The sequence below is a fragment of the Toxorhynchites rutilus genome, chromosome 2, assembly GCF_029784135.1.
Source record: "Toxorhynchites rutilus septentrionalis strain SRP chromosome 2, ASM2978413v1, whole genome shotgun sequence".
Lineage (NCBI taxonomy): Eukaryota > Metazoa > Arthropoda > Insecta > Diptera > Culicidae > Toxorhynchites > Toxorhynchites rutilus.
Genome location: NC_073745.1, coordinates 254,220,750 through 254,236,529, shown reverse-complemented (window position 1 = coordinate 254,236,529; position 15,780 = coordinate 254,220,750). Strand labels below are relative to the sequence as shown.

The window sequence follows — 15,780 nt, the reverse complement described above, 5'->3', positions numbered from 1 at the left end:
TTAGTGGAGGAAGTTTTGCTACTGGCAAGCGAAACCTAATCACATATAAAATTCAATAACGACATTTACTTCCTTGGTGACTGAACACGCGAAATAAACATAACAACCTCGAAAACAGTAGCAATGTTTCATTATGATCAATATTAGCGCAAATTCAATCCTAGTTGAAGGCAGGTTTGCGATTAGCACGCGAACCTAAATAACTTATAACATTCCAGTAAGACATTCAAGATGCTTGGTATTCCCCAAACAATTGTTTGGCGCCCAACCTTAACGCCTGCTTCGCCATAACGTCAGTTTAATGCATTGATACATTCTCAAAGGCACCAACAAAGCCCTTATGATGACAGAAAACAAACAATGTTAATGATTTTGGTAGCTGCCTGGGTAACGGCGTTTGCATTTTCGACCGACGCGCCGAATCGCCTACTTCGCTGTTGTTCGATGCGGCGTCACACTCGCGAAGGCTCGTTTCAGTGCGAGCGCTTTTCACTGCACCAACATCGCGTGCATCATCAGATGACGCTTGCCTCGAAATTTTATTGCCCCTGGCAATGTGTTCGTTTTTTGCAGGGTTCGAGCCTGTCTTCCTCTTCTTCTTGCTCATCACACACTACGCGAAGCGTCCAATTTTTGACGCGGAAAGGAAAACACACGATACGAATAACGCGAAAAAGGAATAGAAAAACCAAACGACGATATCCAAGTTGGATTACCACTGGTGGGGTCCAATCTTAGATCGAAGCGCAGCGAAAGCAAAGAGAACTGCATTGCTCAACAGTCCAATGCCGAATGACAGTTTGCCTCAGCGAGATCCACTGTTTATACTCTAGGCAAGTATTCCCCTTCATTCTTCTACTTTTCTTTTGTTCACGGAGACTTTTAATCCTACGATTTCCCCTCCGTTGGTCGTCGATAAGTTGCTCGTTATTGACAGCTCTGTTCGGGAAAGCACACAAATGGACAGAACAAATGTATGGGAAAATGGAAACGCTTAAAGTTTTCATGAATTTTAACCATTTACAAACCAGGGGATTCTAATGTATAACATATTAAACAAATCTTACAGGATTTCCGATTCGTTTAGTATGTAAATCGTCAAAATCCGTTCGCGGCAAAAACAGTTATTAACGTTAACTTTATTTCATAAAAACGTGACCTGTTTTCTGATTTGGCACCCTTAATGAAAGACGTAGTTCTACGTCAAAAAAAACAAGCGGGTACAGAGGTACAACTTCAACTTATACTTTTTATACTACAGATGCTTCAAACTTTAAAGTTCATTCTCCTCTAGTATCTGAAATGACGATTTTCCCTAGTTCCTCAGTTTAGAAGTACGTGTTAGGGAAACATATTCCAATCTGCACAAAGGCAAGCGAGTATAAATGTACTAAGGAGATCCGGTGTCGATGTTGCTCTTCCCCATATACCTCAACCCGCTCCTGAAACAACTAGAGCAACAACTCGGTTCCGATCTTGTGGTGGCCTGTGCAGACGACATATCTGTGCTAGTCACCAATGCAAATACAATTGAGAGTATCAATGAACTTTTTGATGATTTCGAACACGCTGCCGGAGCAATACTCAACAAGCTAAAAACTGTTGCAATTAACGTCGGGTTCAGATTGGGATCCATTGAACGTACCGTGGCTGCTCACAGCAGAAAAGGTGAAGATCTAGGGTGTGTTTTTCACCAACTCGATCTGGGAAATGGTTAACATAAATTGGAAAGCTCTTGTATTGAAATTTGCGAAGCAGATGTGGTTACACTCGTTGAGATATCTTAATTTACAACAAAAAATATTATTCTGAACACCTTCATTACCGCAAAGATATTGTATGTGGCATCAAGCTTACCGAAAAACAAGGGAAGATCCCCCTGAAAAACACCACTCAACGGCAGGGGCAGTGGGCGAGCGGTTTCAGGCAGTGGCAAAGCACCATCACGTAATAGGTAGAGTCCGAAAAAAGCAGCAGAAAGGCCTGGAGAAGTGGCCACCGCAATAAACTGTCACCGCCAACAGCGAAGCCACAAGCGGCGGTTGCAAGTCAGCGAAATGAAAAATCATCCTTCGACCTTCTATCCAGATATGGGCTAAAGAAAAGGCTGACGTCAGCAAGCGCATCAACCGGGATGCAGAAAATTGGATGGAAAACAGCGAGAAACGCAAGGGACAGTGAGAACTGCCAGTGCAAGCGACCAATCCAACCAAATCAGCTTCCTAGTCTCATACGTACTGTTACTGTGAAAAACAAATTATATTTAGGACCGTTTTGAGGCCTTGGAAAAATCTTGCATCCGGTTATGGCGGGAAAGTATTTCTGTAAACTCTCTAGTGAAACACTAAGGTATGACCGTCCGATTCACCATGCAAAGCGCTACGGATGGAGGACGAAGATGACGAAAAACGATGCGGGTTTTCCCCCCCTTTATTCCACGCGGCGAATGACGTGAGACAGCAAAGTTTCTCGCTTTATTGTGGAAATTACCTTTCTTTTCAGTTCCTATTTGATACCGGAGTCGATAACATATGAGGACACGACTTCCAATCTCACCTAGTGACAAACTATAGTCGCACCTTTCACCCACGGGAACACCGTGACTTAAGTCATCTCACTTCATTTGCCGCGCGGAATAAAGGGGATTGTTACGGGCAGCATTGCCAGCTCGAGCTCGAATTCAGTTTTGAAATCAAACTCAACTGTGTAGTTGAGCTTTACAAAACAAAACAAATTGAACTATATAAAGAAGTTGTTAAATTCGTTCTACAAGCAAAATTTATACACTTAGGGCCCTATTCCAGAAGACGAGACGAGCAGACGAGTGCTCGTCTCGCTTGCTTTCATATTCCAGAAGCCGAGCTCGACTAAAAACAGACGAGTAGCTCGTCTGGCTCGATGACCGTTTGCCGGCGTTCGCTGAATCTATCGAATCGTCTAGTTAGTTTGATGTGTGTCCACCTTGTTGATTTATAGCAACGGTATTCTTCTGTTCCGCCTTTATCTTCAAAAATTGTTTCATGGCTGAAGTAGTATTGCAAAAGCAAATAATTTTTTTAACTGCAATCATCAAATTCAATTCAGTAATTGCAAGATTTCACAGATCTTCAAATAGGCCTTTTCCAAACATCACAACCAAATGTGAACATTGAACTCATATCCAGGGATGCCAGATGACTGTTTTGAATATATTAACAAGTGTCTTCACATCATATTGAACGAAAATAAGTAATACAAAACAACTACTTCATTGGAAATAAATGCATATAGATTTAAACCTTTTCTTGATAAACCGTTGATTAGGTGAACTAATATAAATCCATATAAATAAAACGTATGAGTGATGAAAACACATGCTCGAGAAAAAATATCAATGAAATCAAAAGATATATGAGGGACTTAGAATGCAAGGGGTGTAAGTGACTTGATCGATTTCTCTTGGTGAACTTTTTCTTTGATTAAAAACTCAACTGCAAAAAAATCCAATTTGAATTTTCTATAGAATATAGAATACGGTACTATAGAATATAGAATCCGGTACCACGACTTATGAGAAAGGCCTTTCAGCCATATTGGCTAACAGCCGCAGTGTGTGTAAACAATCAGCAACATTTTGCATAATTTTGTTTTGCTTTTTGTATGTGGAATTGTTTTGGTGGCAACCCAGCAAACATTAAATCGTATAATTTTGCACGTGCCAAGTCTTACAAGAAATCAGAATAATTCAGAATCGCATATAATATCAATCAAAGTATGTATCGTGTATATTTGAAATCGCATAAAATGTAGAAACTCGATTGTATATACCATTATCAAATTAAGTCGCAATTCGGTATAATAAACATCAATTTTATGATATATATTGTCGTAAAATATATTTAATCCGCATCATATGCGTATATTACGCTGATGCAGTTTGTGTGTCGTATAAGCGTATAATTTAAATCGATTCAGTACTGTAGTAAATCGTGTTGCATGCTGAAGAAAATCATGAAACAGTAATCATATTAGATCCTAATAAAGATCATATTACATCATATTGAAATGTCAATGAAATGCTGATGCACTCGAAAGTTTTAACCACTGTTGAATCAAATTTCAGATAGCCGCGCGAGATAGCTGGTGGATGATAATCCAGACGACCGGAGTTCGAACCCACATCGGAGCAGTTTCCACCAACATCAATCTGTGTCATTTTAAACATTCATATTCCACTCCCAACATAAGTCAATCAAACAATTATTATTTCTACAAACATAAATACTCATATATAAAAATGGCGATTCGAGAGGTTATAATAAACATTTCACGAACATATTTTGCGCCATTTTTTTTGTATGTCTGTAATAAATCGTATATGAGTAAGGCAAAAGTCGTATTTGGTGCTTTGACAATTCATGAATATATTCATATTAGATCGCAATTCAATTCCAACATAATCGCTATTATAGCCGGTCAAAGTTTCATATTCATCCAAACAAATTCGGTAAGCATTTGCCATGTATGTATATGGCCTCCACTTTTGCATGCATATGCCAGTTAGGCGCATTATATGCCAACCAAATTTTATGATGTTATATATACGCTTGTTATGCGATTTAATGTTTGCTGGGAATAAGAGCATTGAAAAGTTGAAAGGTAAGTCTTTTACAGTTAAAGATAGGTTTGCAATATACTCTGTCTTATTTTATGTTTCAGCTCAAGAGAACAAATCGACTCTCGGTGTCGATTGGTGATGGAAATATTTTTCCAGTGATTTGCAGTCAAATGTCTTTCCACAGTTCTCTGTATATTTATACCGTTTCCCCACGCGCACTTATTGACGACACGGTCACACCTTTAGGCATATACACACCTTGGTCTTGACAATGACTGAAGCCGAGACGAGACGAGACAAATTGCTCGTCTCGTTTTCTGGAATCAAGGAGCTGGAATTGATATTGATTGATTAGGCGGCGGTGACACTGGATGCAGAAAAATGGTCGTACGAATTGTATGCAATAGTGAAAGTAAACAACCACATTGAGTTGTATTGGTGTGGTTACATTGCTTCCCTCTTGCTTCGTTCGAATTCGTCAGCTTCTATCGAACAAAATTGTTTATTTCTATTCGTACAATTAAATTTTCGTGCGTACTCCGAGCCAATGTCACCTTACCCTTATACCGCCTTGTCTGGTATACGGCCCTTAATTTTAAAACACAGACGAAGAACTACAGAAAGAGTACATAGAATTACGACCGTTACGATAGAGCAATACATCTGTTATATGGTCTTTGCTACCGGGCCAACAATCCGCGTTGACGGCATTGAGCTTCGTATTACGAAATGGGGGAGTAGGCATAATAATATGGATTTGCGGAAGAAAAAAATACACTTTTAAAATCAAAATTATGAATGAAAATTATTTTTTCCAAATCAATTTAGTACTCTATGTAAATGAAAATCACTTTTGCTTGCGAGTAGTGAAAAAATATCATACAAAAATTGTGTCTAAAGATAATGTTATATTATAATGGTAAGTTTTGGTGAGAATATCTGTAAATTCATAGAAAATAATTGAAACTGGGGTCAGACAAACGTATTTATAGTGGGCAAATAACGCAAAGAAAAAAATTTCATACATATTTTAACAAATTAAAACTGTCTTAGACCCGACTAATCTGATAGAGAATAGTTAGCCTCATACAAACTAATATCGTATCTAGATGTCGACACCATTCCGCCGTCAACGCGAATAGAAGCTGACAGAACTGCTTGAAATAAACAAAAAAAGGAAAATAAACAACTTGTTTTGTCCCTCAGATATAAAAAGCATTTTAGCGTTTGAGTGTTATAGTTGGGCAGTTTTGATCTTTGATTCCATTCGAGTGAACAAAATTTCGCTGCTAGAGTACGATGGCGATTGTTATTAACAATATGTAAAGCCGGGTTCAGACGGTGCGAGTAAGCATACGAGTCGGTCTAGTCAGTTACTGCAGTGCAGCTACTCACACCGTGTGAACACATCATGCCAGTTATTGTCATGTGTGATCCGGCGTGCGAGCTACTTCAAAGTTTTTTGAATTTACTCGCACTTGCATGCTTCACAACGTCAAAAACAGAATTTAGCGTTCGAATCAGTGATGCCAAATGTAATGAAATGTCTCTATTTTTAAGATATTTGAAAATATGTGAAGATATTTATAGACTTGAAAATTATTGGAAAAACAAATAAAACCCTCATAGTTTCTAAACGAAATAATTGTTATTTCGTTTTGCACGCTGGCGGGGCACGCTTTCTTTTTGAGATAGTTTTCTTGAGAATCTCTAATATAGAATCATTATCAGATCACAACTTACAAAAAAAAGTATTGTTCTAAGAAACAGAATACATATTCGATTTAAAAAAGTACATTTTCATTCATTATTAAAATTTTTGAAGCGTATTTATTGCACCTGCAAATCGACTATCATTTTCATTTCACAAAATAAATAAAATTAAAAAAAAATCTTTTAGACTACCATTTATAACATCACATCCTTTCGGAATTATCTGAGCTATGGATGTTTTCGAGATTCTAAAAAATATCGACAACAATCCCAACGATATTCCAAAACAAAGGCACATCAATGTCATTTCTAATTTAACTCTTGCAGGTACAGCATCCCTCATGACTGTATCTTGGCGTTGTATTCGTGGAGCAATTAAATCCAACAGTTTTTTCACTTGTTCAGGTGTTATTATCAACACTGCTCTGTAATCTCGGGGATCCTCATCGTAGAGTTCCTTCAATATTGTATTTGTTGCTCCTTTTCTTTGCATCTAATTCCTGGCCCGAATCCTTTTCTCTTTCTGCTTTTTCGGATAGTACCTTCAGTTCAAAGAAATTCAGCACAAAGTATGTATTTTTAAACACGATCAGCGTTTGTTTTGCTATAAAATTGTGTGATGATACATTCAACTGAAAACCTAAGATGAAAACTGCCAATAAAGAAGTCGATTTTGGACCAATCATTTGACAAATTCGGACCTGATTGCTGTTTCTGACTATTTGATGGACATTTGAAAAGTCGCCTGGCATCCCTGGTAAACCCGTGCCGTAGTATCTAGTTTCTCGCCAGCAGCTCACACTGTGTGAACGGACAAGGCGAGTCAACCAATTGTCAAGCGAGTCCACCGGGTCAGTAGCTGCTCATTGTCAAGTCAGCTACTAGCAACGTATAAATGGGCCTTAAGTTTATTGAGAAAATCGTTATGAAAACAAAAATAAGTTCAGGGTTGTCGAGACAATTTTTCATCGCAGAATACCGTAAAGCCGGGTTCAGACGGTGCGAGTAAGCATACGAGTCGGTCTAGTCAGTTACTGCAGTACAGCTACTCACACCGTGTGAACACATCATGCCAGTTAGTGTCATGTGTGATTCGGCGTGCGAGCTACTACAAATTTTTTTGAATTTACTCGCACTCGCATCCCTCAAAACGTCAAAAACAGAATTTAGCGCTCGAATCAGGGATGCCAAATCTTTACATTGTCTTTACATGTCTCTATTTTTAAGATATTTGAAAATATGCGAAGATTATTATAGACTTGAAAATTATTGAAAAAACAAATAAAACCCTCATAGTTTCTAAGCGGAATCGTTGTTATTAAACGGTTTTATTTAGCTTGCCCTGTAATCTGTTTGTATGTTTGTAACATGTCCCACATTAATAGAAATTTGACCCCCTTCTTGTTGATCGATTGATCTGAAATTTGGAACACACCTTTATCTCTGTAGTCATTACAAAACTGCGTATTTCATTATCTTGTAAATCCAAGATAGCGGCCGCTACAAAATGGCGGATCCCTTTCTTCCTCAAAACCTCATCAATGTGGGTTTTCCAAAACCCCATCAATATGGGTATCAAATGAAAGGGCTTGACTAGCAGAATACAGTTATTTAAGAAAAATGCAAATCCAAGATGGCTGCCACTACTAAATGGCGGACTACATAGTTTCCCAAAACTTCATTAATATGGGTGTTGGGGGGAAGCAAACTACGCCACTGATGACTTGATCTGAACCTGCGCATCCGGACGGTGCCACTCCATGACGCACCCAGACAATCATTGACAGCTAGCTGTCATCACTGTCATTCTGAAAACTTCTCTCGTACCACACATTCTTTGCTAATCACAAAAAAGGAGTAGAGATAAAACCCAAAATAAAGTTGAATTCCCAAATTGTTAAATAATTGAATCATCCTGTCGTGCTTTGAATTTAAAACGAGGAGATCAAATGTAGGTAAAACCTAATAATGTAAAGTTCTTGTTTAATTATTGTTTCTCTTAATAAATACAGCTTTGAGCTCGCTATACATTGATAAAAACGCGTGCTGAATAGAACCTCCGAAACCCCCGTAACAATGGGTATCAAATGAAAGGGATTGACTAGCAGAACACGGTTATTTATGAAAAATGCAAATCCATCAAAATTCTACCAAATGGCGGACTACATATTATGTCAAAACACCATTAATATGGGTATCAAATGAAAGGGCTTGAATAGTAGATCACAGTAGATCATGAAAAATTAAAATCCAAGATGGCCGCAATCACAAAATAGCAATATACTTTATTAAACGTTTTATTTAGCTTGAACTGTTCGTATGTATGTATGTATGTCTGTAGGATTGTCCCACAGTAATAGAAATTTGACCAATAGGAACTGACCGGATAGGAACTGCTGTCATTTTAAAACTGCTTATCTTGAAAAATCCGATTTGGCCTCCGCTCAAAATCGCTGATTCCATATCATCTCAAAAAAAAGGTTGATTGAGATATGTGTATCAAACCAACGAACTTGACTTGGAGAACACACTATGTATTTTCTGCAATCTACTCAATATCGGTATCAAATGAAATTTTTTGACTGATAGAATACAGTACAATGCCTTTATTGTAGAGAAATATTCTAATGAAACAGATAATGTACTAAAAACTAGAAAATAAAATGAGTAAACAAAAACTTTTTAAATTATAAAATCCATTCATTTTCATTATCCACAATTAGTGATTTCATCATATGTCCCACTATTTTATTTTAGTCTTATCAATGCCCTAGACTAATGAAGGAGAGGTGTGATAACTACTAACTGCAACTTGCCTAATTATTTTCTCTAGCTTTTAGTACATTATTATGTTTAATCACAAATAAACCGTTTAACTTAAAAAGTTTTTTTACTCATTTTATTTTGTTTTGCACGCTGGTGGGGCACGTTTTCTTTTTGAGATAGTTTTCTTGGGATTCTAAATATAAAATCATTATCGGGCACAATTTTCATTCGAAATTCACTCACAACTTCCAAAAAAAAGTATTGTTCTAAAAAACAGAATACATATTCCATTTAAAAAAGTAGATTTTCATTCATTATTTTAGTTTTTGAGGCGTATTTATTCCTCCTGCAAATCTACTATCATTTTCATTTCACAAATTGGTACACGAAGCTGCTGTCAAGGCGAAATAAATCAAAATTTGAAAAATCTTTTAGACTGCCATTTGTAGCACTACATACTTTCGGAATTATTTTAGCTATGGATGCTTTCGAGATTCTAAAAAAATATCGACAATAATCTGAACGATATTCCAGAAGAAAGGTACAACATTTCTAGTTTCACTCATGTAGGTATAGCATCCCTCATGAGTGTATCTTGCGTTGTATTTGTGGAGCAATTAAATCCAACAGTTTTTTCACTTTTTCAGGTGTTATTCTCAACACTGCTCTGTACTCTCGGGGATCATCATCGTAGAGTTACTTCAATATTGTATTTGTTGCTCCTTTTTTTTGCATCCAATTCCTGGACCGAATCCTTTTTTCTTTCTGCTTTTTCCGGATAGTACCTTCAGTTCAAAGAAATTCAGCACAAAGTATTTTTAAACACGGCCAGTGTGTGTTTAGCGATAAAATTGTGTAATGATAAATTCAACTGAAAATCTAAGACGAAAACTGCCAATAAAGAAGTCGATTTCGGATCAATCATCTGACAAATTCGGATCTGATTGCTGTTTCTGACGATTTGATGGACATTTGAAAAACCGCCTGGCATCTCTGGAAAACCTGTGCCGTAGTATCTAGTTTCTTGCCAGCAGCTCACATTGTGTGAACGGACAAGGCGAGTCAACCATTTGTCAAGCGAGTCCACCGGGTCAGTAGCTGCTCATTGTGAAGTCAGCTACTAGCAACGTATAAATGGGCCTTAACGCTTTTGAATCCGGACATTTTTTTATCATACAGTAAGTTACATCTAATTCGACGTCTAGCTAATTGGATAGACTTGTAATGCGACATGAATAATTGCACATTTTTAGTAATCATCGAGTTTGAGACCCAAATTATGGTCCCAGGTTGAAAATCACCACCAGACTTCGACGCTGGACCTCTGTCATCGCGAATGTCCAATAAGGGCCCCCGCAGATTGCAGACTTGTTGGCCGATAGTTTAGTGTGATATGCATATGTGCACACTACACCGATTCAGTATCGGCCGATAAAAAAGTTTGATGGGCTCGAAATGTGACTTGAATAAATCTTATCACTGCCATTGGCTTAGTAATCATTTGTTCGAAGTTGCATCTAAATCAATTCTCAGCAAAAGGATGAATGTGATGAGGTACAGAGTTGTTAGCGCAGCAATTGTTTATTTGATAAAGAGAACGATACAATTTAATGACGGCATTTTTATAACTACAGAAAAATAAATTACAAATTTTGAACAAATATAACATTTTTTGTAGAATTCTGTGAATCATAACTTACATGAATATTTTCAAATTCTATAGGAACAGTAATTTTTCATGCCATGATGTGTCAATATATTTAAGTAGTTAAAGTTACGATACATCCTCGTAAGATTACTATTCCACTTTCATAAAACGAAAAGAAAGGAGAATAATCTATTCATTCTTCCGAGGCTGTGAATCGATCTAGAGAACCTAGAGGTCCCCTATTTGACGATCATGGTGGACATACTATTGTTTTTTGTGCTGTGATTGTTGAATAATTTTACGTGTGAAATATTGCTGTATGTAGCGAAAAAATAGTTCATTCGCGTGCCCATTGTGGATATTTAACAGGCTAAGTAGAAGAACAGCTGCAACAACAGCTGATTCTTGTTTATTTCGATTAAATTCCGATGAGATGAGTTGAGACTAAATGTGAATGGGTCTCTTAAAAAATTAATTGGTGAGAAATTGGATTGATGCGCAAAAAAATGTAACTGCAATGAATGATTTGCTGAATAGACCTGAAGCGATTCCTGCAGAATCGCATCAGTATAAAAGAAAGAAACGCAAATTTGTTAATAAAGAAAATGATAAAATTCAAGAAAAAATAAGTTTCGCGGATGTTGTTAAAGCTTCTAATGTAATAAACAATACTAATATAACGGGTAAAAGTATCAAGCAAAACAATCGTGAGGCTCCTCCGATCATTGTAATAAAAGCAAGAGAGCCCAAACAAGCTTGCGAGGATACGCGCAAGATTTTGAAAACTAAATTAGATCCAAGAACACACAAAATCAGTAACTTTAGAAATGGTAGAGATGGCTCCATCATTGTTAAGTGTGCAACTGGAGCCATGAGAAATGAAATGAGAAAACAGAAAACAAACAAACTGTTGTTCCCACGTTGGTGCTGAGATTAAAAGTAGTGGGCGTGAGCGACCAGTATTCCTCCGACGTCTTCATTGACTATTTAAAAAGTCAAAATGAAATGAAAACACTCGTGAATATTGAGGAAGATTGATCAGCATCAAAAACAACAGTAAAGATTTATGGAGAATTTTGAAATCTTTGTTAAGGCCTAGTAACTGCAAACCGCGGTCTATAACCTTTAATGGCACATTAGAACAATGGGTGCAATAGGACATCCCATCCGAGCTCCTGTAGTTTCTGGCGGGTCATCAAAGATGTGTGAGGCCGAGCGTTGTCCTGGTGGAAAACAACACCATTCCTATTGATCATTTCTGGCCGCTTCTGGTCAATCGCCTGCTTCAAACGGTCAAGCTGCTCACAGTAGAGAACCGAGTTAAGGGTCTGGCCATAGTTGAGCAGCTCACAGTGGATGATTCCCTTCCAATCCCACCAAACACACAGCAAAACCTTCCTGGCCGCCAATCCGGGCTTGGCGATGGTTTGACGCTTTAGGTTGTCGTACGTGATCCACTTTTCATCACCGGTCATCATCTTCTTCAAAAATGGGTCGAGTTCGTTCCGTTTCAGCAGTGCATCGCAGGCGTTGATTCGGTCTAAAAGATTTTTTCGCGTCAACTCGTGTGGCACCCATACATCCAGCTTTTTTTGGAATCCAATCTTCTGCAAATGGTTCCAAACGGTTTTATGGTCTATACCCAGTTCCTAGCCAATCGAGTGAGTGCTCACATGCCGGTCTACTTGGATGATTTCAACGATTTTATCGGTTTCCACGACGATTGGCCTACCAGTACGGGGTGTATCTTCGACAGCCACTACACCAGAACGAAATCGATCAAACCAACGCTGTGCTGTGCGAATCGTTACAGTATCGAGTCCATAAACTACACGATTTTTTTTCGGCCGCCTTCGTTGCAGTTTCACCTCGCAGGTAGTAAAAACGTTAAATATGGCGAATTTCTTGCTTGGTGGACTCCATCTTTGACGCGCTATAACTTGAGACTAAAAAGGACAATCACAACACTGTCAAAACGACTCTTGTAGCACAGATTGTCGTCTTTAAATAGTCGTATAGTATGACCCGATGCGATAAGTACAACACAAGATATGTTTAAGTGTTGCCATATATTGACAATATACGACATTTCTTTTTCCCCAACCCAATAGTATCCAAATTCAACAATTATTTTGTCAACAGTGTTTCATTGATCAATCAATCCATTGAACTGGTCGATGAACTTGATGAAATAAGACAGCCGGTTAACAGCGGTTAAGTTGTATTGAACGAACTTAAAATTATTTGCTTCTCATTAGAAAAAAACGGCTGGAGTAGATAACGTTAATGCTAGAGTTGTTCAAGATTGCTTTCATGTGATTTGTCACATCCTGCTGGACCTTATTAATAAATCATTGATAACTGGGCATGTGCCTCAAGTATGGAAAGAGTCTTTAGTTGTTCCCATTTAAAAGGTTGCTTCAAAAGAGTTCGTCCCATCAACATGTTGCACACGTTAGAGGAAATCTTGGTACTTGTTGTTAAAGGCCAGCTGTTGGAATATTGGAATCGTAATTCTTTGCTAATACCAGAACAATCCGGATATCGGGAAGACCGCATTGAACTTGGTGTTAGCAAAATGGAACGAAAAACTAGAAGATAAAAACATGATTGTTGCTGTTTTCTTGGATCTAAAGCGCGCTTTCGAGACAATTTCTAGGTCCTTATTGTTGAACACGATTAAGCGCTTTGGAATTACGAGTACTATAAAAAATAATATATATAAATGGTTTGAAAGCTATTTGTGTGACAGAACTCAACGGACTATTTTTAATGATTCAATTTCCAGTCCAGTAGGGAATGTTCTTGGAGTACCTCAGGAAAGTACATTAGGGCCCATTTTATTTATTACGTACATCAATGACATGCGACGAGTTTTACGATATTGCGATATTAATCTCGTTGCCTGTGTTATTCATTGCAGCTAAGAATGTATATGAGGCCGTTTTACACTTGAATGGAGATTTGCGTGCTTTAAGTAGATGGTTGAAGTATAAGCAATTAAAATCGAACATAAGTAAAACTAAATATATGATAATCACGCGAAATCGAATAAATGAAAACGTCTCTATTGTAATTGATCATGAAATCATTGATCGCGTTCGGGAGTTTAAATATCTTGGCGTGATGATTGATGATAAACTTAAATTGACAATGTCATCAAGAAAATTGCCAAGAAGTATGGAATCTTGTGTCGACTAAGAAACGATTTCACTATTTGCAGTAAAATACAGCTATACAAATCAATCATCTCTCCTCATCTGGACTATTGCTCTTCCATTTTGTTTTTGGCCTATGAAACACAAATATCGAGATTACAGCGCTTGCTGAATAAAATAATGCGTTTGATTTTACAATGCAACAGGTTCACTTCCTCATATTTGATGCTGGACGATTCACAATAATTATCTATGAAGCAAAGAATTGTTTATTTAACTATGGTGTTCATTTTTAAAGTAGTTAACGGTTTGCTGCCTCGATGTTTGTGTGATCGAGTTGAAAGAGGAAGTGACTTTCATAGATATAGTACTAGAAACGCGGATGAAATAAGAACACCACATTTCTTAACATGTGCTTCACAAAATTCGATATATTTTAAAGGAGTAAATGTTTTCAACTCGATGTCAACACATATTAAACGTGCAACAACACTAGCGGAATTTAAGAGAAACTGTGTTTCACACGTTAAAGCTGTGTTTTCCTAACAGCCGAGAGTTTTTTATTCATTTTTTTCAATTTTTTTTATTGACAAAGATTTTGACTGACAACGTTTTATACTAACGTATATCTTAATGTGAACAGTTTTATTGATTTTTTTTTGTTTTCAATATTTTCAACTTGACGAAGTTTTTTTTTAAACGGATCATATTGTTTCTACAATTTTTGAACAATTTTTCATTTATGTTATATTTTTTGTTTTCAATTTGTATTCGTCTCTATTATGTCTATCATGATCTTGGTGATGATGGACTATTTTTATTTTTTGTTGTTGTTGTTTTGTATTAGGCGGTTGGACTTGTGCTTTGATGGACCAATTGGCTGCATGAGTCTTGTCGGGACCGTACCGGCTCTGTGGCGGACACGACTAGGTATCGGCTTGGGTTGTTTTTAACATTGCAATACTATATACGAATTTATATCTGTAAATAAAATCAGTTCGTTTTCTTTTGCTGAACTGGTTTCAATGCTGAGAAAAATAAATTATCTTTTAAGGCCCATTTATACGTTGCTAGTAGCTGACTTGACAATGAGCAGCTACTGACCCGGTGGACTCGCTTGACAATTGGTTGACTCGCCTTGTCCGTTCACACAGTGTGAGCTGCTGGCGAGAAACTAGATACTACGGCACGGGTTTACCAGGGATGCCAGGCGACTTTTCAAATGTCCATCAAATAGTCAGAAACAGCAATCAGGTCCGAATTTGTCAAATGATTGGTCCAAAATCGACTTCTTTATTGGCAGTTTTCATCTTAGGTTTTCAGTTGAATGTATCATCACACAATTTTATAGCAAAACAAACGCTGATCGTGTTTAAAAATACATACTTTGTGCTGAATTTCTTTGAACTGAAGGTACTATCCGAAAAAGCAGAAAGAGAAAAGGATTCGGGCCAGGAATTAGATGCAAAGAAAAGGAGCAACAAATACAATATTGAAGGAACTCTACGATGAGGATCCCCGAGATTACAGAGCAGTGTTGATAATAACACCTGAACAAGTGAAAAAACTGTTGGATTTAATTGCTCCACGAATACAACGCCAAGATACAGTCATGAGGGATGCTGTACCTGCAAGAGTTAAATTAGAAATGACATTGATGTGCCTTTGTTTTGGAATATCGTTGGGATTGTTGTCGATATTTTTTAGAATCTCGAAAACATCCATAGCTCAGATAATTCCGAAAGGATGTGATGTTATAAATGGTAGTCTAAAAGATTTTTTTTTTAATTTTATTTATTTTGTGAAATGAAAATGATAGTCGATTTGCAGGTGCAATAAATACGCTTCAAAAATTTTAATAATGAATGAAAATGTACTTTTTTAAATCGAATATGTAT

General features: G+C 37.3%; 1 protein-coding gene across 1 annotated transcript in view; it reads left to right on the top strand.

Moving 5' to 3' along the window:
• Positions 1-5,760: 5,760 nt before the first annotated feature.
• Positions 5,761-15,780, top strand: part of LOC129768334 (zinc finger protein 358-like) — a 36,790-nt gene continuing 26,770 nt past the window's right edge. The window contains exon 1 of the mRNA XM_055769910.1: positions 5,761-5,919. Within this exon, the coding sequence (XP_055625885.1) occupies positions 5,897-5,919 (23 nt within the window). The 5' untranslated portion in view covers positions 5,761-5,896. The remainder of the gene's footprint in view (positions 5,920-15,780) is intronic.